This window comes from Rissa tridactyla, chromosome 4 (assembly GCF_028500815.1).
Source record: "Rissa tridactyla isolate bRisTri1 chromosome 4, bRisTri1.patW.cur.20221130, whole genome shotgun sequence".
In the NCBI taxonomy this organism is placed as follows: domain Eukaryota; kingdom Metazoa; phylum Chordata; class Aves; order Charadriiformes; family Laridae; genus Rissa; species Rissa tridactyla.
In genome coordinates, this window is record NC_071469.1 from 55,908,546 (window position 1) to 55,936,285 (window position 27,740).

The following is a 27,740-nucleotide window of genomic DNA, read 5'->3' on the forward strand; positions in this document are numbered from 1 at the left end:
ACTGACCTTTCTTTTTCCTTAAAAAAAAGATCCTTTCTTCTAGTTTGCAAAATTTGCTGCTGCTTCTTTACTTCCTGATTCCAGGCAGCCTGGAAACGGAAACACTGAAGTCTGGGGAGAGGCTAAACTTTCAGAGTTTCCAACCCAAGGCAAGTTGAAAACAGGAATCATGCATATATGCCACCAGGAGAAGGGGAATACGCTCTGCCAAGTTATTGCTACGGCTGATGAGTCACCACAACAAACTCGACAAGGGAGGGCCCTAATTCTTCTGAACCGTTTACTACTACAGCTCCTGTCCTGATTTTCTAGTTGCTGTCATGAAAGGCAAGCAAAATACATAAATTATTAGTATAAAATGCTAAGAAGATCAAATTAGCTGCCAACAATCTAATTTTCTTTGAACCATACACAACATTAATGATGCAAGATCATTGCTTGAAAATAGCCAGCAGCCTACAGCTCCCAGCAAATGGCTGAAATTACAGGTTTACTGAAATGTGGAGGCGGATGAGATTAGCAACAGCCTTTCTTTTCTACCCGTCACTTACAATCGGATGGCGTATCACTTTTTTCTTAGGCCCTTGTTAATCCCTTCAGTGTCTGAGAGAAGATACTACCTTTCATACTGCTGTATTGCAGAGACAACACTCTCAGCGTGGGGCTGCACATCTGGGGAAAACCGTAGCAGTTCCTTAAGCTGAGCCTTCAGCCTCTCAACCGTGGACTCTTCTGCAGCCAGAGCTGCTCTCGTTGCCTTAATCATGAAAATAATGAACAGATCACACCTTATGTAGTGTCTGGCACACGAAATGAAGAGATAAGGCTGTCTCTCAGGGTATTCACAAGTGCCCTTTCTGCTGCCTTTTTTCCTGGTTGTAAGGAATATGGATTTTGCTAAGGCAGAAAACATTCCCAGGAACAGTTTTGTGCCTGCAGGCTCCCTCTCTCCTCTTCTCCCACTGCCTACCCTCTGCAGGCATCTGATCTGCAGGGTTCAGTTTGAACAGAGTGAATCACAAACAGGCCCCGCATCAGTTCACTGATTGCAGTATATAACATGAGATGCGTTTTTTGAGCAGTGTTAACTGCATCTCTTTGCATGAACAAATCTCTCTCAAAGACTCACACATACAGAATGTTAATTCTAGGGTGACATAGGGAAACAAAACCAACAAAACCCATGCAAATGTAGCCGGAATCAACCAGTCTGTATTTCGTGCATCCTTTTTGCATATACTTTTCCCAGTTAGTCCTGCTGAGTTCTAGACATACAAATAGCGATGAAAGGCATTTTGAGAAGAGATAATAAATGCAAAACCAACCCTCAAGAGGAAATGAATGGTAAAAATTCTTATCTACTGTATGTGTGACCAACCTTTTCCACTTCTTTTTGCCACAGATTGATTTTAGTGTAAATACTGAATTGCTAAAAACTTGGGACTTCTTAGGAGTGAAGATGTATTTGATGGTAGAGGACAACAGCTACCCATCTTACATGGATTAAGGATATAATATAAAAATGGTCTCACCAAATACCCCAGAAATACGTGTATTTGTATATATATGTGTGTGTGTGTATTTGTATATACAGCGAAGCATTATTTTTTTCTGCTTCTTTTTAAGTAGAACAAATTGTGGTGTTTGCTCTGTATTGTGCTCTTTTTTGCATACGGTCCCTTTGAACTCAAGACACAAACTCCAACACATCCTCCAATCTTGCTCCCTCTGTGCAGAGCGAGATACAGGTTAGACTCCGTTGTCGCTATTCAGATTTTCCTCAGTCTGTTTCATACACACTTGTACTCTTTCCTTTTCACCTTTAACCAATGGGACAGGCACCTGTTGGATGTGACTATGTGTGTTCAATCTATGACTGCACTTGATCCTGCTGGTTTTAGGCATACGAAGGGTGACAACTTACATTGCATTTTCTCCACAGATTTACAAACTCATCTTCAGTCTTTTCCCCTTCCCCAGGCTCCAGGTAATTTTCTAGTCTCTGTAGATCTTTTCTCAAGTCCTGAACATCTGCTTCTAATTGCCTGGCTTGGGACTCATAGGCACTTTCTGACTCTTGGATCTTGAGCAATCTCTCCTCCTCCTCACTACTCAGCAGTTTCAACATCTCCAAGGCTTTTCTTAGCTCTTCGAGTTCATCCTTCATTCTCTCAGCTCCGAGTGGGGAAGTATTCTGAATCACCTCTGCACACTGAATTTCAAGGTGCTTCCATTTCTTTCCACCACTTCTAATGTTTTTGGCAATTTCCTGAAAAAAAGAAGTTAAATAAAAATTAGCTGCAGGAATGGGAAGCTGGGGGAAAAGCTGAAAGCTGTAGGAAAAAAATACCGCCTCTCCTGGTTATACATATTTTGTTCTTCACTTCCTATTTCAAAGTACGTCCTTTTTCAAGTGATCAGAAGCCAGGGTTGGTCATCTGACTGCCTTCTGAGTAATACTAACTGCCATGTTTCTGAAAATATTGGCTCGATTTTCATAAATGCTTGTCAGCTGAGGTCCCTGACAAAGAAAACAGGAGCTGCAGGCACTAAGAAATACTAATAGTCAGATTTCTGAGAGATTTAAAATTAAACAGTTTAAGCAGCGGCACCAAAATATTGGACACCATTCTCAAGACTGGTATTTTTATCACCAGCTCTAAACTCTTAAAACCTGTAAGCCTTCAGGCTCTATTTGGATCGTGTTTACCAAATATCATTCATTTAAACGAGTTTAAAGGGCAAGATTCTCAAAGAAACACATAACTGTAGGAGATCAGGCTTTTAGAAAAACAAAACAGACCAGCCTGTGACTCCTGCCACAGTTGGGAGAACCAACTAATAGTTTTAGGACCTGATACAATTCTTCTCCTCTAGCCTATGTTACAATCATACAATCACCAACTTATTTTGTTTGTGTAATTCATTTCTCAAGTACGCTCTTGTGTGGTTTGAGAAACATATACAGGCATGAAGAACACACAAATCCTAGCTCCCGGTTAGAATTACATTGTTTAAGGACCTTCAGTGCCTTTAACTTGTCCTCTGCTGAAGACTTGGTTGCTTCTCCAATGCAGCAGTTTAATCTTTCTGTCACACTGTTCAGCCACAATTGAAACTGGTTGACGTTAGCGTTGTACTGTTCGTGTTCCTTGGTTATCTTTTCAAGCAGTTTCACTCTGCTCTGTAACAAGAAACATCAGAAGCCGTGAGGACAGTGCTTATCTGGCTCTTTTTCCTTTACACTAACCCAGAATTTATAAACAAGAGTCCTTTCCATAAGCCCCGATAGCAGTTTTCCTCCACAGGCATTAACAGTTCACCTCAAGAAACAGGACACAAGATGGCATAAAGGCTTGTCCCCGTCTGGGTCACGCTGTAGGCTCTCAGTGGCTAGTCTCTGAGGAGACAAACTGCAAGGTCCTCTCAGGTGAATTTCTAGCCTCCCCTTTCCAAAACTTAGAATCACAGAATAGAATCATAGAATCGTCTAGGTTGGAAGGGACCTTTAAGATCATCGAGTCCAACCGCTAACCTGACACTGCCAAGTTACCACTAAACCACGTCCCTCAGCACCACGTCTACACATCTTTTAAATACCTCCAGGGATGGCGACTCAACCACTTCCCTGGGCAGCTTTTTCCAATGCTTGAGAACCCTTTCAGTGAAGAAATTTTTCCTAATATCCATCCTAAACCTCCCCTGGATACAAATTTAAGCCTATGGGAAGTAGGCTTCATTTTCCAAGTTACATTTCCAAGTTTGTGCACTCTGTAACGAACAATCCCTGATCTACAAGGGCCTGCGCATCCTGAGTTGCTCCCCACCGATCCAGTCTAGCACCCCTCACAGGGCAGTTACTTTTTCTCCGGTTACCCTTGTTTGTCAGCTGTAGTTTAGACCTTGCTGATGGAAATTTTACACAAATCACGAGGAATCCTGGTTTTGTTGTTTCAAATAAAATAATATCCAACCTAAGTATTATTTCCTACAAAATCAGAATGATATTTTTTCTTGCCCTTTACCAGTTGGCATGAAGAAAAACTAAGGTACGCTATAGCTACATTTGAAAAAAAATTGTTACTTGTGCAATCCATTTAGCACTTGCAGCCCCCTTGAAAGGCTTTGCTGTCGCAGACAACAGGCTGGCTTTCATGTTGCATAATACGGGACACATCCCGTGCCTCTGAGCTGAGCTCGATCCCAGCTGCCCTCCACAGACAGCAGGATGATCGCTGCAATGGTGGGCAGAGTTTTAAAGCCCCCTCTGCATTTCCCTTGTGTCTGTGAGGCTCTGGGCACGTCCTCACAGCCATCAACCTGCCTGAGGTAGCAGTGAGCCATCACTGTCCTGCCAGCAGAAGGGTGGCATGAGCATCAGTCACCATGGGATCTCCCATATGATGTGGGGTGGTGGTCCCTGTGGGACTTTGCCCGTTACCTTTGGGACAGGTTGTGCCCATGGTGCAGTACAAAGCCACCACATTCTACATGGCACCACACCAGTCTGTTTTCCTCACTACCACTGCAATCTGTGCTGACTTGTGCAAATAAAGAGTGACTCCCCTGAAGTTAGTTGACTTGCTTTGGGACAAAAAAGGGACAGCAAAGGGACAACTGCCTCCCATGGAGGATGAAATGCTGCCCACTTATTAGGGCTATTATTTAATAGCACCACCTATGGAAACATGGGTTTGGATGAGACCAAAAAGTAGAATTGTGACTGCAGATTTCTGTGGCCAAGACGTATCCATCAGAACACCTCACTTGTTTGCTAAATCACCTTGCCTTGATTCTCAATCCACAGTGATGCATACAGGTTAAATGATTCTCACCTTGACCTCAAATTAGGGACTTGAAGAATGCAATCTTATAGCAGTGTAAATGGGCCAAACACTGAAGTGAAACAAGTCAGCCCAAGCTTATGGATTAGGTTTAGGCTAATTTGTTGCACTCACAGAAGCTCCAAAGGGAGCAAGTCAGAAAAACAAAGTGGAGTTATTATTAAACTCCAAAGTCTTCTGCTAATATATAGAGGGTTAAAAAGGAAGTCAAAATAACCCACCCCTGGCCAGGCTATTCAGCAAAAACAAAGGATCACACAGTCTGGATCCTCCTGCTGGTCTAAGAGGTCAAGGAAGAGATGCCATGGTTCTGGACAGGCTGCTTGCTGTCAAACAAAAGACTTAGCAAGAGCGGGCTGAGCACTCCCTCCCCCGAGAGGTTAGGCAGGGAAACTTTATAATGATGGAAAATATAGTACCACTTGCCGCTGTAAGGTTAGCTGTTTGAGGAACAGGATGCTGTTAAACTCCATCTGCACAGGCACTTGGTTAGTGCAAGGAGATATTAAGCAAGGACATGGCCTTGGAAAGAGTGAGAGCACCAAGAGGAAAGCAATGGGTTTGCCATCGGCTGCAGAGGAAGAGGTGTGTCCAGGCAGGATATGCCCAGCCCTGGGTATTCATGCAGGGTGGATGGAGGCATAGGAAACCCTCTCCCCTAACCTCCCCTTACGGTCAGCAAAGGCAAATAAACCTTCTCTGGAAGGCAATCTAGAGCACATAAAAGAAGTTCCTGCTTTAAATCCCATTGCAGCATCTCAAGTAGAGTCCAGAAAGCTCCTGTAGCCCTTCCTGGTGCTTTTAGTCTTAGCTTTAGCATATGGGTGAGGGTTGGCATTATAAATAACTAGGCTTCAGTTAACAGAGACAACATGGTCTGAAATTCATTTGATGTGCTCAGACATATTTCATATATTTGACTAAATAGCAACATGCTGTATTTTCTTACCATCTTCAGTCATCATTTATGCTAAAACCCAGAACCTCTCCATATTGTTATTTTACTAGTCAAGGGAAAGCACGTAGGAAATGGCTACCACATCTAAATATATCCCTGTCAATGTAATTAAAAGAAGATTATGTGCTTTTAAAACTTAGGAATGATAAGGACACATGTTAGCACTAAGAAAGAAAAAAAGAAATCCACCATTTGCTGATACCAAAGAAGCAATGTCACAAGCAGACCATTTAAGAAACGCTGTCCAAGAGCTTGCCTTTTGATAGAGCTGGACAACTGCACAGGATCTAAAAATGCTCTTCAAACACAAGTGTAACCTACAAACACCAGCGAGCCTCCTTTGGCAGGCAGCTCAGGCATTCAGCTGGCATCTGCAACTCAATTTAGCCTGGCCTCTTTTCATGCAAGGGGCCAGAGCAATTGCCTTACAACTCCTGCATCTCTTTCATTCATTCCTCCCTCCCGTTGGAAAAGGTGGCAGGGTTTCTCTAACTAGCGTTATACTTTCCAAGACAATTCCCAAGGTGCCTGTAACCTTGGCATTAGCTAATGAACTCTGCATTTACTTCGGCTGCAAAATCCAAGGTTTTTTGTTCCGTACCTCCTGAAAGAGGGAGTTCTTAGCTGGATTCTCTCACTCCATCCTTCTATGAAATGTGGTATTTGTAACCAATGCCAAAGAAAAGCTTTTTCTAGCATCTCAGTTGGCCGGAGACATAAAGACATATTTTATCTAAGTACTATGAGCCACTTCCTGATCTCATTTACAGCAGCATGTATCCAACTCAGTTAGAGAAACTGCACTACATAAAACCAGTCTCAGAGAGGTCACATTCTGGCTTTGAGTATTCAAATTACTTGTTTGAAAGAACTGCCTTATTAAAAAAGCTAATGACTGTCTCCTGCTTCAAAACCAAAGACTAATCTTGGTTAGAAGGGAGTGAATGAGAATTTTAAACGGCAATCTAGATAGACAACACCTGAATTCCCGGGAACCTTTATTTGTAAATCCAGTTGCCTTGTAATGAAGAGATCTACCTTTAAAAATAAATAATCAACGTTAAGGCGCAAGTCTGTTGGTGGCTTTACAGCCTCTCTGCAGCAGCTGCAGTTACAGAATTTCCAAATATGCTCTGTTTTTTGGAGAGACTTACAGCAGCAGTTTTATCTTTATGGTTAAAAAATACCTGAATTTCATGCTCATGAAAGGTGCCGGCTTGGCAGTTTTTTCATTGTTTTGGGCTTTGGGGTGTTTTTTTAAAAAAAATAGAAAAAGTATCTGTAGAGCAAGCAGAGCAATAGCATGAGCATCCCAATGTTGTTGTTCTTCCAGTGTGATCTGAAGTTAACTTTGTACGACAGCACCCGGGGGCGAGAAAGAGCATACATCACTGTCGGGCTCCAGTTCTGGGCTGAGGTGTAGGTGTGGGAACAAACAGAAGGCAACATTATGACAGAAGCAGACAGCAGAGCCAATGTAATGAAAATGATTTGTATTTGCACCAGGTAATTCCAGCTTATAGAATTCCTGGAAGCCACTGTGAGACAAAGACTAGATTTTAATCTCTATATGTTTGTGATAGATGTGCATATATATATTTCAAATATCCCTTTGAGTATTTCTGTTGATATAGGCTACGAAGAAACTGAATTCTTTTGCCCACCTATGGATGTCTGCTCCTCAGCCACGTCACATAGTCCAATCCTGTCTTGACCTGAGGTTTAGAAGTGGAAAGTATGAGCCTTATCTGAAATCTTTACCCAGGAACAGGGTAAACGAAATCCCCGGCACTGAGAGATGAACTAGGAAGTCTTACACCAACCTCTCTAACAACTGTTCAAGCTGGAAGATTAGCATCAGGCAAGAACTAGTATCTAAGTGCAGTGAAAGTCTTTCAGATACTGGAACCTGCTGGTTAAGCTCAGTGTTGGGCCACAGCTGACTCCCACCTCTGTGTTTCCCAGTTCTGCAGGCAGGGACTGCAGCTCTGGATCTGGACTAATCACAGCCCAACAAGGGTGCACGCACATAGTATTCTCTGGCTCTGGGAATGGGTACTTTGGATCTGGTTATACAAGTATCACTAGTGTGCTGAAAGATGAGGAACAATTCAAACTTTGTACAGAGATGACCTAAACCAATATTCACTGGGTCACAGTAAGCAGCTTGCAGTTATTTTACAACAACATACTATAAAGCGCAGTGTAAGAGCATCCCAATTAACAGCTTATTTTGGGACATAACGACTATTGCAGACAGCCCACTGACTGAAAGAATGGAGATCCTCGGCTGTGCTTCCTTTTGCAGTCCTACCAGGGAAGCCCCATCACTCAAGAAGCAGACAGCAAACAGCACTGTATATTGGTGAAATCTGAACACCTCCCACTCTTTATACGTGTACCTGAGCTTCTTCCCTGATTCCTTCATATTCCATCCTCATTTTCTTCTGAACATCCTCATCAACGCTGGGGTCACCTATCCTGCTGAACAAGGAATCAGCTTCCTCCAGCAGCCTTTCCAACAGGATTGATTGATTTAAGACATCATTCAGCAGAACCTGAGCATGGCTCAGCTGCCACTGCTTCTCCTTTAAGCCAAGCTGCAACTCAATGTCAGGCTCCAAGGTCACTCTCATGTGGTGAATCCATGCGTGAAACTCATCTTGAGCTTTCAGGTACTCACTCCAGTGCAGCCAGACCCACTCAATACGGCTGTTGAGGAGAGCAAGAGAGATGAGTTAGATAAAATTATGATGGGAGCAGTTGAGACTGGAAAGCTCAAAAGGCCTTCAACGCGAAGGACAAGTTTCTCAGCAATTTGAAGCTGCTCTGACTTCAGCTGGTCCAGATTCACTTCCCACATCCTCCCTGCTCTGGGGAGGAAATATCCTGTACCCTGTGCCTGGACAAACTCATCATTCAAGACCATGAAGTGGGCTGGCTGTGAAGGCAGACAACATTGAGGTCCCACGGGCCCTCTTTCCCCGCACAGTCCTCCCCATGCTCATGGCACTGGGATTAGCAGTGATTGCCATCTACAACCCACGCAGCAGAGAAAGGCAAAAAGCACTTTATGAAAGCACTGGATGAGACAACTGCCTCAACACACCAAACAGCACTCTTGTGCAGGGTACCTTTGTCTTACCTGTGACAGTGAGTAATGTATATGGCTGTCTCTTCCCACAAGGCTTTAATGTCTTTCAGTTTAGATAGTACCTCATGCTTCTTATCCTCACCGATGCTACGAAGAGCAGCATCTGCCTTCACAAGAATCAAGTCCATTTTCAAGTTGCCTTCTGGTTCCAGCGCACGTATTTCCTATGAGGAAAACAAATGAGACTGAAAGCATGAAAAGAAAGCAAGCATAATTGTTGCCATTTAAACTTTGTTTTTACCCAGAAATCATGAAGTGCCTGCTGCAAAGCTTCTCCTGAATAGAAAATATGAACTTCTCTTCAGATTTGTTTATTGTTAAACATCCTAAAGGACTGAATTGCATTGAAAACCATGTAGCAATTGAAAAATATTTCAAGTTAGCTACAAAACCCACATCATCTTCTATCAAATATCAGTGGCTGCGTTTCAATTGTGGTTATAAAGTTACAGTACTATGTTGACGCACGCCAGTTGTTCTCCCCGACTTGCCAAAGCGCGTAGAAGCAATCTCCACAGGGTACACTGCAACATCTCAGTTTTAAGCTCTACTATAAGAAATCATGAAAGATATTAAAAAGGCTTTCTATTGCAAATAAAAGTTGGCTCAGAATACAAGCCAAGAGAAATTACCTGGTGGAATTTCTGCCTGCTACCAACTTTTGCTTTGACTGTAAACTGCTAAGCTATGAACTGGTGAAAACGTCTATTGTGCACCAACTGGAATGCCAGTGACTGAAAGTTAAGCCATACAATTTTAAGGAGATTCTCTTCCTCCACCCAGGGATGAAAACCAGCACAACTTCTGTAAAATGTAACAGATTAATTATGTCCTGATTTGCATGTCAGCTTTCAGCATTACTTTATCCATATTTCTGACACCATCAGTTTTCTTGCTGTTCTACAAACTCCTAGCAAACTGCTCTCAAGTTTGAAGAAAAAGGCTTCTGAGAGGTTCAAAATCAGCTTTTGGAAAGATTAGGCCCATGGGATTTGTTCAAAAAAAATCACGCCAGTTATTGCAAAGGCGAGACCAAATCACAGGCCTTTGGATTTCCAGTCTCATGTTCTGAGAAAAGACTGCACTTTTGGCATGTACACAGCATATCTGCATGTGACGTCCAAACAGGCATTCGGACAAACTATCTACTCTGAAAAGTGTGATTAAAAGAACCCATGAAAGCAGGGGAAAGGGTAGGGCAGAGAAAGAAAATAGAAATCCATAGCTATCACCCGACAGGAAAAATTTAAGAGAAAAGTTGTATTCTAAGCCTGACATTTTTCCAGCAAGTGAAAGCAAACAACACCTGGAGAGAAAGCAGTGGCTGTACAGGCACTTTTTTCTTTTTCAAATCCATTTTTTAAATGATTGCTATCTTTGGCTGGCATTTTCATTAACAAATTAACAGAAAATAAACCACAGGAAGGAAGCATGAAAAAAAAAAAAAAAAGGCAAGCCAGATGTAAAAAAGGAACTGAAAAACGATGACTGGATTTGAAAACAGCCAATAGGTGATGCAGTGAGCACATCACAAGGAGACATGAGCTGGACAGGGAAGCCAGGCCCAGAAAGGAGGCAGGATGAGGGAGCAGGAGGTGGATAAGGTACATACAGGAAGAGAGAACAGACACTTGTTATTCTTTAGAATGATGACTTTCCAAAGTCTGAATTAAAAAAATCTTCTAACATGATTTTTTGCATGTTATAGACTCTTCCAAAGCCCACAGAAGTCAACAGGCTTCAGTTCAGGCCATATTAAATCACCGCAAACCTCTAACCCTTACATCTTGTTAGCTCTGCCATGAACGCACACCCTTTGCCAAACTACCACTCTCCCTACTCAAGCTCCTGTGTTTCTCACTTTTTTTTTTTTGAGACTGTACATATCATAGTTTCCCAGACAAAAGGAAAGAGCGAAAATAATTTAAAGGCAAAAATAAATCTATAGACCAAGAGGAAATACTTCAGATTTTCATGACTGACATGCAAGTCTGGCCACCATCCATCGCTCCACGAACAGTCTCTATATTATGCCAGAGGCAAGATCCATCCTGCAGTGAGCCACAGTTAAGGAAAAAGGCTGAAGATATTGCTGTGCCATCATGTATACTACCTCGTCCTCCATGTAAGCGTGCAATATTTTTTTGGAGTTGTTAGACTTCAGAAAAGGCAGTTCAAACATGAGTAGACACACAAAATGAAAGACTTTTGGGTAAATAATGATGGGAAAGGTTTGGCCAATTAATTTAAAGAACAGACTAGTTGGAATTAAAGGTAATACAAGTATAAAAATAGTTTCAATGTTAATCATAGAAATATCACCGCTCCTTCTAATCAGGAATGGTAGAGATGGGACAAACAGGAGTGTTTCATTCTCTGATATTTCAAGAACATGATAACATCTAATGAAACTGAAGTTAATGAATGTGAAATCACAGTAAGAAAGCAGGCACAATCTGCAACGGGATCTCTGTGAGAAGAGTTACACAAGAGATTAAGTAAGACCAGAAAAAAAATGAAAACATTTACTTTTTCATTAGACAGATTATAAAGGAGAGCTGTAAACCGTTTTATCATCAAGGTTTATGGAAAAGGACAAGGGGATTACCCTAGGACAGCCCATTACTAGGACACTGCAATCTTTCTCTATCAGGAATAGAACACTAACATGATCTGATTCTCTTGTACAGTACGCTGGACTTCTGCACATCTACACATCACTATCTGGTACTTGCAAGCAGCGACTCAATTGTTTCAGGTTTGAGCATGCTCATAAGAGACTATAAACATTTCAACCTGCCAAACCTGCTGCTAGTCTTCCAAATCAATCTGAAAAACTTGGAAGCCTGGGATATCAAATTGCTATCCTCTTTTTCTACGTCTGTAAACATACCGCAGATGGAAAAATTAGAAAAAATACTGATAGCAATCCATCCACACAGGACAAATATTCCAGCAAGAAGGGGCAGCTGACACATTCCTAATGGAAAACTCCAGAGCTCACAGCAATAACTGCTGTAACAATGGCTGCAGTGACAGACACCTCTGAACCGCTACATCACTCCTCCCTTACCTCCGTCTCTCTCAGTCTGGCTTCTAGGGCAGATCGAGGTCCATTGGTGTTGTCATTGATCCTCAGTCTCTCTTGGATGGCCTTCATCCAAGCTTCTGCATTCTCCACGCTACTGTCAAATTCATCCTGTAGCTTCTGAGTCATTGCATTCCAAGAAGCTGAAAGGATAAGAAATGGGAAAGTAAGTAGGTTTTGGTTAAGACCTGAACAGGAATGCATTCAAGGCAAACTAATGGAACAATGGAGAAAAGCTAATGATGTTGTGGCTTTCCTTTTTAGTGATAATACCAAAAAATGTAGCAGTATCACAATTCAGTTGAGCAGAGAGAGCACATTCACACTGCATCTTTCCTCAGATGAAAATATACCAGGAAACAAAAAGAAGGTGGGGAACTGTGGGAGGCTCCATTACAGTAAAGAGATTTAATTCAAAGCTTTCAAATGAGATTAATCTGGTGTTTGTGGTGTATTCCAGATTGACTACAGCAATCACAAACACGTTCTGTCTCTTCCCAGAGCCTAGTCAGTACAAAACTCTCCCTGTGCCTTTCCAGGCTCACGTACTGAGTATCTGACACCAGACTAGCAGAGCACTTCAGCATGTGCTTAACTTAGAGGTACAGAAACCGTTTAGAACTTGTGAGATCAGATGCTTAGGCCCTCAGTTAACTTGCCGTGAGTTCTGCACATGCAGTGAGACTGGAATCCACAGAGAATGGGAACTGGTCAGCAACAGCCAAGACAAACCACTCACAAGCCATCACGTGGGAATATCAACACTGATGGATTTCTTCTTTTGCCACTTCTATTACATACCAGGCTCCAAGCTTTCCATTTTCCCCTTCCCTCTCTCTTGTTGCCCCTTCCCAATCAGCAGGAGGGTACGATGGTTGGTTGCTCTGTTGATTTGCTCTTGTGTCTCCTCTGTTTAGATGTAAGCTCTCTGCTGCCCATATGGCCTCCTTTGTGCCCGTACAATAGAGGACAGCCATCCTACGCCCACCCTTAGGCACTGCTTACTAAAACTTGACTAATAAGGATGAATCATAACAAAGCCCCCTGTAGGTCAGCTCCACTGCAGTGAGCAGCCATTGACATTAAATGGTTTTGGATCACATCCTACAACTACTGCCGGCCAAGCTGTCAGCGTCTCCTGTAAATTAAAATACTTTTCCTCTTTGTTACTCATCACTGAAATATTTTTGCAGCACAAAGTTTGAGGCTTAATTACTGGACCCAAGTTTGTTGCACAGAATTCAGTTCCACAGCAGCCCCCTCAGTTTCCATGGGACGATTCATGTGGAAGAAAGTGCTCAGTGTGAGAGGCAGAGCATGGCTCTTGGCGAAGCTGGACCAGTGCTGTTTTGTAAGCACTTTACTCTCAGCACCTTAGTCTTTACAAGGGAGAGCCATCCTTCTCCTGCCCACTGGCAGAAAGCTTCCCACCATCCTGCTGATGTTCCTGTTCGTGAGGTAAATGGATTCATGCAATATTAGATGTCCTCCCTTGTAGCTCCCAGTGCTTTTTCTTCTGCATCAGACCAGACAAACAAGACATTGATGTTCACAACACTGATGTCTGGCAACAGAAACAGTCTAAATTGTTGCTTTCCAGCCTTCAGCAGGTTTTATGCTCAACAGGTCCCAGCACAGAGCGAGAGCTGCGGCTACAGAGCAGCTACTGCACTACCCACAGGGATTACTGGAGCAGAGGACGGGTCAGACCTCCAAGTGCAGACAAGCGAAGCTGCATTTGCATGGAAGAGGGAATTCCTCCCTAAGTGAGAGATGTCAGATGGGGCAGGGTCCAGAGTTAGAGGGCAGTTTTAAAAAGTGTGACCTCACCTTGGAAAGATTAAAGAATAAGACAGGATGTACCGGATTTAGCGAGGGTGGTGCGGCACGGGGCAGCTACTCTCTCTCTCAAATATAAAAAATATGACAGAATATATAATTAAAGCTAAAATCATTGACCAACATCACAAGCATCCTAAGGATAAAGCCAGCTAAAGGAGTAACATTATTCTCAGTGGATTGCTAGACAGCTGTGTCCTTTTCCAATTATGACTGGTCCAGAACTGACATTTCTGAACTATAATAATCCAGCCCTCAGAAAACAGCACTCATGTCTGCAGCTGACTGATCAACGCATTTTCACATTAACATTTCTCATTATATCTGGCAGCTGCAGAGGGACTGTCTCCTAGAACTTTCCTTGTTACATACATACATTTCTAGGCAAATAGTTTCTGAATGCACAAGTGTAAACTGTGGCGATTCCAGTTACACTATTGTGAAACAAAAACTCACGGTACATTTGCTGGATAGACTCTGATGAGAAGTGGCATTCACTCCCTAGGAGAGGTTTCTGTTCCTGGCACATCCATATCATATTTAACATTTACTTGAGAACTCCAGTCATGGAGTAGCCAATACAGAACATTACGTGATCCTAGTCCTATTTCTTACAAAAAGTAGAGGGCAATCAAACATGGTTAACAAGCAGTGGAAAACCTACTGTCATCTAACATGAAGGAAACCTCACTCACACTCTGCCCTCACGCTGCTCTCCTCTAAGCACAAGGACTTTCCGTCCAAAACACACAGATACACAGACCTCCATGCCACATACAGGTGTTCCAACTAAGCAACTAACACAGGAAGCCATGAAAAAATGTTATTTCAATATTAAGATCACCAGTTTGCAAGGGAAGAGAAAGACTTTGCTACTCCAACTGCCTGCATAACATCATTGACTGACTTTGACCAAGTAATTCCTATACCTAGCACCATAAAGATGATGAAGTTTAGCACAAATAGAATAGTTTGGGTTGGAAGGGACATTTAAAGGTCATCTAATCCAACACCCCTGCAATAAGCAGGGACACCTTCAACCAGATCAGGTTCCAGGGATGGGGCATCTCCTACCCCTCTGGGCAGCCTGGGCCAGTGTCTCACCACGCTCAGTGTAAAAAATTTCATCCTTATTTCTAGTTCAAATCTTTAGTTTAAAACCATTACGCTTTGTCCTATCGCAACAGGCCCTGCTAAAAAGTCTGCAAGGAAAAAGTGTGTTTTCTGACCTATTGTCTGCTTGGGAGGAAGAACAGCCATTGACTATCTGAAATTTGGCAAGATCTGTAATTTCTTTGCAAACACTCCTAAAGCTGGGATAAATGATCACTGGATAAGTGTAAATGAATCAACGGTATTTACCCCATTTCTGCTGCATCACTGGGACTAAATGATTGAGCAATACTTCTGGACATGAAACACAGGGCTCTGATCAGTACAAGAAATACCAAAGAGACACAGTAGCTCCTGAAACAGACCTGAGCTGCTCAGCTGTGCAAATCCAGCATTCACAGACCAACCTCCAGCAGACAATCAGGGCCACCTGTACTGTGGTGTGACAGCCCTCCGTCCCAGGCCACAGACTCAGTCACCAGGACCTACTGTGCCAGGGAAAGCCTCCACTTAATCACAGGTGTGATCCTCTGAGCAATTTGTGCAGAATTATTTTTATCATAGTCATTTTCAAATGCACGTAGCTGTTCAAAACAGCTTTTCATGCTTTTCGTGTCTTTCAATTTTAATCTCACTTGAATTGGTGTATTAATTCATACCGTGGAAGGCGTATTTATACTGCAGAAAGCATTTAGCATCTCTATACATATGTTACTAAATGAGGGTAATAACTATGCAGAAGAATTTCTGGCATAGAAAATGAGATGCTGAGTATAACCAAGTTTTATTTGTCCAAATGCAATAACATAGTAGAGGTAAGGAAGGAGCATATTTCAGGGTGCTGTGCATAAATGACCCAAGACAGCTCCTGCAGCATGTCCAAAGGTTATAAAAAGCATGTTTCAGGAACAGGAAAATGTAAGACACAGATTAGCTCCAGAATCGTTTAGCTGAACCTCTCCCACAATAGTAGCCTTCCTACCTTCTCTGAATCACCATCCACAGCCTCAAAAACACTGGTTGGCAGTATCTGGGCAGGCACATGTGTTTCAGTACCACAGAGGGCATGATACCACAGCCCTTGCCCAGTTGCTCTGCCAGACCCAGGGCTTGTACTGGGCTGCCTGCGGCTGGGTTACCATGTGTGGGAAATCTGCACCTTTGTAAGAGGGGAAGATGAACTCCTGCGGCAACACACACCTGTCTCAAGTCAGCATCACTCCTTTCCCCCTCACTCATCCCAGCACAAAACCATTTAGTGAGGAGGGAAGCCAGAGGACTGTGACCCAAACTCCCTGAGGGAAGGGGCAGCTGACAGGGTGCTGGGGGCACGCACGCTGTCCCCCTAGCTTGCCCATAGGCTGAATACCCCAACGTAAACTAATGAGATCCAAAGCAACAGCAAGCTGGGTTTTGCTTATAAAATCTGCTCAGCTCCTCAGCTGTGCCCTGTTTGTGTCGGGGTGGGCTGCAGAGAAGAGATACAGAGACAGCCTTGCATCAGCTGTGGTCTTGGAGCCGTCTTGCTGTGAAAGAGCAGATAAATTAATTAGCTAACTGCTCTGCATTATAGCTCTTGGAGCCATTACACAGTAGCAGTGCTGTGAGGGACGTGGAGATGCCTGGGTCTCCACAGCAGACCCCGACACGGTGAAAGGCACAGGTCACCTCCATGTGATCCACCCAGCACTCCTGGGGCCAAATTTCTCTGAGCACTTCTTCCTTAAGTACAGCTACTTCAGCAGTCTTTCTAGTGCAACTAATAACTCCCCTTAGACCATTGCAAGACTGACTTATTAAATATTTGTAATGCACTACCAAGAACTTTTGAAGTTATTTTGCAAGTGCAGTGTCTTTTTGTTAGGATTATCCTATTGTTTTGCAATGTTTCCTAATGTACTATTTCCTCTCTGCCAAGTTATCCTGCCTTTTTTTTTTTTTGTTTTAAGAAAAAATACCTTCTTAAAATGTTTCTCACAACCACTCCCATTTTACACATTCTTTTAAACACTACATTTATAGAACACAGGCTTTTAAATGGTTTCAATATGTCTTGGATTCCCATATTCATATACTACTTGACTATTTTCCAGAACCCAGGTCTTACAAAAATAAAAGTACAAAAATGCTCCAGGAAATTCATATCATTCATCATTAGGGAGCCCATTTTCCAATTATTGAAATACTTCAAACTTTTCATAACCCTTTCCATTTGGTTCTGGGATTGAATGTGGAAAAAAAAAAGATTTAAAAAAAAAAAACACTGGACTGTGTCAAATTTTATACAAATGCATGAGTGTGGAAGCAATTTTGGTTCTGGGAATTGTATCTGGGATAATTTAATAACTTTTCAGCTTCCCTGGATATTGCAAAGAGAGCTTTGAGAAGGAGCAGAGCTTGGGAGCTCTGACCCGTCTGCTTCAGACTGCAGCAGAGGGTCGGTCGTTGGCACAGATCATAGAGCGGATAAAGCTGAATATTCTTGCTCTACTCCAGGAGGAGCTCTTGTGAATCACGTTACTAGTAGCTGATGCTTTACAAGCCGAGGGACTGAGAGCCTCCAGGGAAGCCACACACACATAGAGCGGAGTTAAACTGCCCGAGTAGGTGCAGAAGCCCTCAAGGTTTCAAATGAAAGGTGTAGTTGTTTCCAGCATAATCTTTTAGAGGCTCAAAATGTTAATCCTATCGCTTTGGCCATCTTCCAACACAGCCTCTTCCTGTGTTATTTGCAGTCAATGTTTATGACAGTCAGAGATTGTTTGCCCTAATTAATGAGCTAGAGAATAAATATTTTTTTTTAATAAACACATCCATATCCTAGTTACAAGCATCCCCTTCAACCAAGGAATGCTAACATCATGGGTACATATAGCACTCATGCATATCATAATAATTTTTTTTCCCCTTACAGAACAAACAATTCATAGGAAGCCTATGACTAATGCAAGACATTCTGCCAGAACATGATCACACATGACAATTTTCTATCTATTTGATACAAAAAAAGTGAGAAGTAGAGATGTGTTCTGCACAGGCTAACTCTCAACATTTGTTTAAAGATTAACTTCAGACTTTAGCATGAGCCAGTGCAAATGCGATGTTTTTGCTTTCTAAGACTGCTATGAAAAATATATAATTCCCAGGTCTAAAAAGCCATTTCCTTAAAAAAGGGATTTAAATTTTAAAATAGTTCTTTATCTGAATGGAAACTTCATATGCAAGTAAGGCAGAGTTGGGTTATCTTCCCTTTTAATATCAGGAATGACAATCAGTAGATCTGACCGCAGCATTTTTATTTTTTATATTTCAATCTTCAACTCATTTGGAAGTAGAAAGTATAGGTGAGGACTCTTAATTACAGATCTCTCCCCACTCCATACATTCCACACACACACACTTCCACATTTCCAGGTCACTGTAGGAGACAGACTTGTCTACCATGATTCAATTAGATAAGCAAAGTGCACGTTTTAGTACTGGTCTAGAATTCCTTTTAACCACCATGCAGACAGAGTATCTATATTAGATATCTGTCTGGTTTAGATTTTGCTCTTCTGTCCCCACGTTACTGAGGTATTAAACAACCTTTAGAGCATTTATTCACTCAGCTCCGCCCCCCCCAGGAAGTAAAGCTATCTCTATCCTCTTTCTAGGTAACACCTCAGGTTCAAAGGCACTTTGTTTCTTGCCTCTAGGCATTAATGAAATACTTGAAAGGACAAGAACAAAATTGGTAATTCAGTTAATAAACACTGCAGAGTGATTTTCAAGCTCTTCTAATACATACCCCTTTTCAAGTGTCTCTACAGAGATGCAGATCTCTGTTTAGTGACTTTAAACTTAATGACAGGAGGCTTCCCTTTCCTAGTTATCATTCACAGACTCTTTAGTCTGGGAAATCACAGGTTAAACACCTCTGCTGTACAACTTCAGCAGAGATTCTTCACATCCAGGGAATCTGCTTCAGAAATTGCCCCTGAAAGGTACCTGCGGGCTTACCAGCAATCTACACCTCGTGAACTTGTCCCAGCTGCTAAAGTAGGCTGGGTTTCAGCTTTGCTTAGCTCCCTGAGAGTTCTACCATCAATCAGCCAACAAGAAAGCACTGCAAGCCAACAGTATTAGTCTCACAGTCTCTGGAGGCCAGAATTTATGTATTTAATTATCTCCAGCTTGTCCTCCACAGACTGTACGATCCCTCAGCACTGGGTGCCGGTCACAGCGCTGATATACTGGCTAATAAACCTCTGTGGTATCTGCCTCTTGGCTAGAGATCAGTGAACAATTCAGAGTGAATAATATATCTGATAAATCAATCCTCTTTTGCTGGTCATATATTGTGTACGGACAATCTCATTTTCTCAAAGGTGTGGTTATTCCTAACTATTTGCCAAATATATTCTGCAAATGACTTTTGCTCTGTAGACTATTCCCAAGAAATTCTTCCTTGTGATTCTTAATAACCTGGCTGCGCTGCTTAATTTTGGTTTTGGCATCACAACCCTAGTAAGAAATTGTCCGTCTTCCCCGGCTGGCTGGCACAGCGGCTCTTCTCGTTTGTGCGCAGTTTGTCCCACGGTAACTCCCGAGGGGGCCATTTTCATCATCAGGACCCCAACGTGCTAAGCCGCGTACGTAGAGAGTGCTTTCACAGCATTCTGCGCTGAGCACAAGTGCCCTACAGTTAAAAGGATAATACCTCTGTCCCAAAGAGATTACAGACAACATGTCAGAAAGGGTTCAGCAATGAAAGCAAAGCGTCAGCGTGTACTTGGGGAGACAGAGCGGTGGACAGAAGAAAGGGTGGTTAGAGACCACAGCTGCATTTCCAGTGCTCTGTGCAAGCTGTGGTGGTTCCACCACCCACGTCCTCCGCCCATCCCCTGAAGCCAGAGATATTCAGAAAGAGATCCTCCAGCCCTGCTACAGCACGTGGCCTTAGCACAGGGTCTGCAAACATGCCGGGACTCAGAAGTGTCGCTCACACCCGGAGAGAGGATTCATTGCACTGAACCTCAGGCTCTCGGTGCGAGAGAGGGGCATTTCCAAGCAAGGATCCACGCCAGAGGTGGGACAGCTTGCCTTTTACAAGAATCCCATGTCCTGAAGGGGCCTACAATTGTAACACGGGTGCTCAGGGCTACGAGATGCCAATCTGTCTCCAAGTCTGCAACCCTTCCTCTTCCACATCCTTTCCTCTTCCGTATCACTGTTTCCACATTTGGATCTAGGGGGGTTTTGCTCATACAATTTTTTCCCCTGATAAAACCAGTGTTAAAATCGGTCAAATGCTTCCGAGTGAGCAATTGTATGCAACATGGGAGCACAGGCACACAGCTTTTAAACTAACTAAACTAATAAACCTTTTAAGTCAAGTATTTTCTAGAAATATTTGTTAGAAATAAAGTCATTTGCAAGTATGTAACAAGTGTACTCTAAGGGCACAGTATCTTTCGTCCCCTTTAGAAGAACAGCTGAAGGACTAACCCCCCAAAACATAAGCTTTCCCAGATACATCTTTCAAAACATTATCACTAGGATGATACTAATAAGATTTTTATATGGTGAAAGCAAGACTCATTGGAATTGATAAAAAAAGTAGTTAGCAAGTAGGAAAATACTAATTTGAAGTTGTTGGTTAAAATAAGAGTTATTTTCATGGGGTGAAACACATGATTATGGGAAAAAATAGCATATTTTAATTTGTACGGAACGGAAATATCTGTTTATATAAATAAAGAGAAAAGCGACCACTGCAAGAGCTAAACACTTGAAATGCTGTCAAAAACATACAGCAGGGTAAGTAAAGCTAGACCTAAACATCCAGCACTCTGGACATAATTTTAAGTAATATTTGCATTAAGCTGATAATGCCAGGCTTTATATCGCAAAACGGCACTGGTTTGTGTTCAGACAAACTTGTGGGCAAACAAGGCCTGCCCATGTCCCAACAAAATACACTACTGGAACTGCCAGCAACCTTATCCCCAAGCTGAGAAAAAAAGTAGACCGCTGCAAAGTGGTGGATATAAATTAATTCTAAGTGGCTGAGAACATTTCTGGAACTGAATAAAACAGGCTGCTTTCTCGTGACTCATTTTTGCCTGAACTATTGCAGTTTCCACGTCTTCGTCACCCTCCCACTGTGCGTGCTCGCCAGGCGTTGTGGGCTGGAGAGCAAGATCGCATCTCTGCTTTCAGTTGCCGAGACCCCTCCCAGCAGCCGCTGCAGCACGAGCAACGCTTTCGGTTCTCTAAAGAGACCGGCATGGCCACAACCCCAGTGCTCCCATAGCCCAGGATTTCACAACAGGGATGAAGAATGCCTCCGAGATGAAGCAGCACTGCCTTCTTAGTAGTCTTTTCAGCCTGACTGAGGACTGAAGTCCTACAGTTTATAAAGCTGAAGGGGATTTGAACCTCCTCCTCCTGAGACTGATAAAAACTAAAACAAGAGTAAAGTGGCAGCAGGGCCCAACAGTAAGCCACGTTTGTCAGCAGTCCACCCCCAGTGGGGACGACTAGTGAGTTATTTAAAGCTGTGATCACAGATAATTACCGTGCTGAGCAGCGAGAGTAAAGCCGATGCTTATTCTTCTCACTCTTACATCATCCACTTTTAATTACCTTTTAGAAATGGAATACTATAAAAAAGCCAAAGCTCGCTCTTTCCTGTGAGCACCTAAAAAGATCAGGCAGCTCAGCTCTATTTAGAGCCCAATGAGACCTCAGGGCCTATTTCTTCTCACCTATTTTGAAAATCCCACCCTAAATATTATGGGATATATCTCAGGGTTGCTGTGTGCCAGAGAGCTAACACAGAGATACATTTAGAGCAACAGGGGTTTATATCAGCTGAGGATTTGCACACACACACTGGCATATTTGACAAATATCTCCTGACAGATATGTCTTAGCAGTAATGATTCTCAAAGACCTGAAAGAAGGAAAAGGTGTAGAGACATAGATTCTTATAACCCAAGTAATATATCATTCTTCTACAAGGAGTAATATACATCATGGCACAAACTTAACTTTGATCTAAAAGAAAGAATAATCTTTGCTCTGTAGTCTCCAAAGCCATCTTTTAAAGATACCATGAACACTTGTTATATTTTAAAGGCATTCATGTCACTGGAATTTTTCCTTGTTATTTCCCCTTTGAATTCGTAGGTCAGGGCTCAGCAGGCACCTTGCTAAAGGTTGATTCCGAAAACAGGAGAAGCAGGTTATCACCTTCCTAAAGGAAAATGCATCCAACTCTGTGATAGGTGACCACCGCTAAACCACGGCACAACGGAGCCTCCAACAACCGCGTTTGGGCTCAATGAGCACGACACAAGCAGCAATGCTTTTACAACCTATAACCCCTACTTAAAAAAAAACCACCCACAACTGAATTTCTTTAATCTTTTTTTAACTTGCTGTATACACCCAGGTCATGTTTCAACAGTTGTATATGGCACCTTAAACCCACACTATTTAACAAACTTCAGGGAAGAGATCTCAGCAGTCCCAATTTGGTTAACATTTTGGGGCTGTAAAAGCTGATATCATGTCTTGAGTGCCAGCAACACTCCCAACAGACACTCTCCCTGTTAACTCCACTGGCTGCCCCTTATCTCTAACCCTTGTGGTGAGCACCATGGTAGGGATATTTTCACTTCTTTTTTCCTGCCTTACATGAAGGAGTTCCTCATCCTGACCCACTGCTCACAAAACAGTTCATCAGGCTTTATTTTGTTGCACAGGGCCCTCGCCCCCACATCCTCCCACCCCCCTGCAGCACAGGCAACAAGCAGGAGGCAAGGCGAGGGCTTTCTCCAGGGACAAGCACGCGAATGGGCCGGTCTGTGCATGTCACCAGCAACCAGCCGGGTGCTGCCGTAGCCGTCGGTCATTGCCCTCCCCGAGCAGGGCACTAATTTCTATTTCTTTTTCATTATAATTCAAATCCTTGAAATTTCAAGGAACTTAATATCTTTGATGCTTCTATCTCTTTGGCAAATTTAATGGAAAGCAGGAAATGAGTTCAAAAAGTTATTAGAAGCCAAAAGATACAAACACACTGACTGCATGGTCATGACCACCTCACTTCATTATGAAATAAAAGTAACAAACCTTGCAAAAACCTTACCAAAATCCTGGGAATTCTGGAAAAAAAGAGCAGGTAAAAGTCTACAGCGATTTCACCAAAGTCCCCTGATGGGTTTCCAGCACGGCAAGTGCAATTTAGCCCGGCCTCTGCTGGGCGTAAGGACAGCGGTTCAGCAGGGCTGGCAGCACGAGCAAGTCTGGCGCGAAGAGAAACCAGCGGCTTCCTCCTTACACATGTGCGAGGCAGCACAGGATTTCCTCTCTGCCTCCTACGGCATGGTAGGAGTGAAAAAGGGGATGACAATCTACAGACATATCAGCCCAGAAAAATAAAAAAAATAATTAAAAAAAAAAAAGAGATAAAACCAGCACGGCATGCTGTTGAAAGGTAGGTAAGATTTAAATAGCAATAATCCCCAGAAACTATCTAGTTCAGGTCATCAACTAACAAGCTGGTTAATTCCTGTAAGGATTAATGCTTGAAATTATAATGCCTGACAGATGTTTGCTGAACAGGAATTAGTCCAGAATACGCAGCATGAAAACCAGTAAGTAGAACTGCAGACGGGTACATGTCAGAGCCAAGATTTTTAGAAATCATTAGCTCGACCTCTAACATTATAATTTTCCTTTCTATCCACCTTATCTTCTATTTCTTTTTTACTCTCAGCTCTCTAGCAGGAGATCCGCTTCACAGACTGACACGCTAATCTGGATTCTGCTCTCAGCTACAACTATGCAATGCAAAAAAAGAGGTTAGCCGATAATTTCGGGCAATACCACTGCTGCACAATTTGGCTGAATGGAATACACTTTGTAGGCGTTAGCTGTCTCTCATGATGGAGCACACGATGAATTCTCCATTCCCGATTCCCTCAAACTATTGGAAAATATAAAGCAGCATTCTCCCTCAATTAATTATGATTCTGCTGGGTATGTCTGCTCTTAGATGTTCAATGAAACCCACTGGTGTGGTCTATCCACCCACTGCCATTTGCATCATCCTAATGGTGTAAATCTAGTTAATATGCTCCAGGACCAAACCAGATCCCACTTACACTCAGGCTAGTGTAAATCTAAAGCAAGTCCATATGGCCAACAATCTTTCTAGTTTTACAATTGCTGTGTATCACAATTTGTACTATGCTGAGCAGCATTTCTAGGCTTACAATAAAAGTAAGGAGGAAAGGTGGAAATATTAGTGAAAAGAAAACATGGGGGAAAAAGTTTGTTCAAATTCTACTTCCAAATATGAAGTTACAGATACAAACAGTGATAAAACTATGAACCTCTCCACCCATTTCAGAATCAGGCAGCAAGTGAACAGCATGGGGAAGAACTGGTGAGAAGAACAAAGATGGGATGAAACTCTAGGGAAGAACAGGAGTGGAATGGTAACTGTCGATCAAGCTAACCCTGTGAAGTTGCTAATACAGACGATTAACTGAAGACCAGTAGCCTTAACTAGGCTATGGCCCCCATGTGCAATGGTGACCCCAGTGCAGCCAACTGAACACAGAATTTTGCCACCAATGGTGAAAAACACAAGGGACAGGGGGCGAGGAATGTCTCAGGAGTTAGCAATGCTGTCAGTACCTCTAGAGAGGGAACTGATATACCAGCTATTTTCCAACTGTCTTGTTAGCCTTTTGCAAACATGAATAATCCTTAGAAACGATAAGAACATCTCAAAACACATCAGCCTGCAGCCTAGACTATATGATGCCTGGGGAAATGCAAACTGAAAAGTGGTCCATCTATCTGAAAGTCAAATCAGGGTTGTTTTAGGATTGTGTTGCTGTTTGAACGGCGGAGTTTAAAAGGCCTATAAATACACTTTCCCCCTGTTCCCTCTCTCCTGTGGTAAATCCCATAGTCACTGTAAATTTGCCATAATCCTGTCTAAAAAAGAAGAAAAAAAAAAAAAAAGACTGAAACTGGTAGAACTGAGGAAGCAGAGTATATATGGCTACATGAGCTATACACAGCAGCTTCTAAAACACAGCAAGAAGCGGTCCCTTTGGATGACTAGCCTAGAAAGCAAAGGAGCCCAGCAGCTACCCTGGTGAGTACAGCCAGCCACAACCCGGAGGCAGCAATGAAAGGATCAAACTAACAATAAGAAATGCAGCATTCCATATAAAACTTTCTGTGAGTTAGTATCACAACATATTTTAAATATATAAATCCTAGATTACCACTTGAGCATAATTCCCTTTAGACCAAAATTGATTTTACATTTTTCCATATTTTAAAAGGAAACTGCAGTTTCAGCAAAATATTACAAACGTTCCCACAACATCTGACCTGCCATTGCCTTCCTTCCCATACAAAAAAGACTACTTTCAGTTTCAGCGAGGGATGGAACAATGTTTTTCCCACTCTTCAGCCCAACTATAATTTCTGTTGTGGTAGTGGAAAGCATTTGAATGGCCTCTTCTTTAGCCTGACATTTTTATGTTTAAATACGGATTAAATTACACCTGTAAGAAAAACAGTTGGATGATCTTAGATTACCTGACAGTCTGTAGGCACAGCAAAGGGAACATATTTCTGCAAACCCGGTGCAGCCCATGGAGTTAAATGACTACATTGCCCCACCGATTAACCTACTCTACTTAAGTGATACTCTGGACAGACTGGTCTCGTTGCTCACTAATCGTCTGCCTCTTTGAATGATGTACCAGACCACTAATGGTTTAAGAGACAGAAGCTGTCACCCTAGTAGGGTTATAAATTATAAAGCATGGCCTGAGCTCTGACACAAGAGCTACGAAACCCCTCAGGTAGGAAACAAGAGAGGCAGTATAAAAAAAATTTTCTTTCAAGACGACCATTACGACTGTGTTATATATTCCTACTACTCTGCAGAAGCTCAGGTCCTAGCTGGGAACCAGCACTCCACCATGCTGCAGGGTAGCACATGTAGAACAGCAGTGGCATCCCCAATTCATCACGGTTACTACTGAGGCAGAAGAGGCAGAATATGGATACAGACAGAGGGGACACAAATAGGAGGAGGGAGGCGGTATTAGCCAGCATGAAAAACCACAGGCAGAGCAGCAGCTGTCTAACCACAGTCAAACTTCCACAGACATTGCAGCAAAAGAGTTTTAAGGAGGAATCTGAGAGATGGTCATGATGTGGATTTGGGAAGAATTACATGTAAGGTCAAGACTGGGAGAAAAAGGATGAAAGTGCTCAGGTGGAAGTCTACCAAGCATTAGCAGAGGTTGGTATCATAGGCTGGCCATAGGTGGAAGCTGCTTTCTCAGTAGCAAATGAAATGCAGCTTGGGGATGTATGGGAATCAACATTTCCATTTTCTGGGAAAGATCGTATTTCTAACCATACTTTAATTCTGAATTAGAATAACATTGGTATGAAGGGACTGTCCACGCAATTGCTATTCCCCAAAGAATCTGGTTTGGAATTGCTGTGAAAGGACTTTTCAGAAAAGGAACACCCACACCAAGCATTCAAGTTGTCCTAAGTACTGGGCTTGGAGGTACTGGCGGGGGTGGCACAGACTTGGCACAGTCAAGTTCTGGGTCTCTCTTTCTGGTACAATTTCACTCTGTGTAAATAATGAATCATCATGCAGAACCTAATCATTAGGCACAGCCTAATGATTCAGGTGTCCCACCTGCCAGCTGAGCATCTGAAAGATCAGGCTGAGGTAGTCATTATGGTCTGTCCCATTCAACAAGAAAAAAGGTATTTTGGCTTTACCAGTTAGCATTAAGAAAAAACAAAACCAAGGCAACCCAACCCACACACAAAACCAAACCCTGAAAAATGTCAGATCTGGTTTGAGCAAGACTAAAAGAACCAAGATGTGGGTTAGGTGCTGGTATACTTGCTTAACTGAAAAAAACATCTGTTTGCAAATCACCAAACTAAGGTGTAACCTGCTAGTAACAATAACCTAAAAGCACTTCACAAATACCAGAGTGATTGACACATGACACAGGAAGGGCACACTATAGAAAACAATTACACGTGCAGCACTGAAGCAGCCTGTTAACATCCAGGTAAATTCCTCAGCACTGACTAACTACAACTATTAAACACTAGCAGGGCTTTTAAAAAAAAAAAAAAAAAAAAAAAAGGGTGTGACATTTAAAGTGTTGGGATTAAATGTGTTCATATAATTACTTACAAAAATGCTTTTTATAAACACCTTCAGCTCTTTCGTCAGACAGCAAATGCTTCTTTGCTCTGCAGACCAGAATGACAGTACCAGCCCTCCTCCATTATTAGAGGAGAGATGGGGAGGGACTCTTTATGAGACTGTAGTGATAGGATGAGGGGTAATGGTTTTAAACTGTAAGAAGGGAGATTTAGATTAGATACCAGGAAGAAATTCTTTACTGTGCGGGTGGTGAGGCACTAGAATAGGTTGCCCAGGGATGCTGTGGATGCCCCATCCCTGGAAGTGTTCAAGGCCAGGCTGGATGGGGCTTTGAGCAGCCTGGTCTAGAGGGAGGTGTCCCTGCCCAGGGCAGGGGGGCTGGAACAAGATGATCTTTAAAATCCCTTCCAACACAAACCATTCTATGATTCTATGGTTCTATGATTATGTATTCTCACAACCATTTGCTGGGCAAGCAAACAGCTGAGGGGAGAAATAAACTAATGCTG

At 42.6% G+C, this 27,740-nt stretch overlaps 1 protein-coding gene across 5 annotated transcripts in view; it reads right to left on the reverse strand.

Moving 5' to 3' along the window:
* SYNE3 (spectrin repeat containing nuclear envelope family member 3) overlaps positions 1-27,740 on the reverse strand; it is a 69,052-nt gene that overhangs the window by 32,990 nt on the left and 8,322 nt on the right. For 4 of the 5 annotated variants that reach the window (XM_054201117.1, XM_054201114.1, XM_054201116.1 and 1 more), the window contains 6 exons: positions 12,030-12,187; positions 8,948-9,120; positions 8,205-8,514; positions 3,023-3,184; positions 1,925-2,269; positions 621-757 (listed from right to left, as the gene is read on the reverse strand). In XM_054201117.1, the coding sequence (XP_054057092.1) occupies positions 621-757; positions 1,925-2,269; positions 3,023-3,184; positions 8,205-8,514; positions 8,948-9,120; positions 12,030-12,173 (1,271 nt within the window). In that variant the 5' untranslated portion in view covers positions 12,174-12,187. Of the gene's footprint in view, positions 1-620; positions 758-1,924; positions 2,270-3,022; positions 3,185-8,204; positions 8,515-8,947; positions 9,121-12,029; positions 12,188-23,136; positions 23,234-27,740 lie in introns of those variants that run through there. The other variant, XM_054201115.1, reaches the window with a different exon arrangement.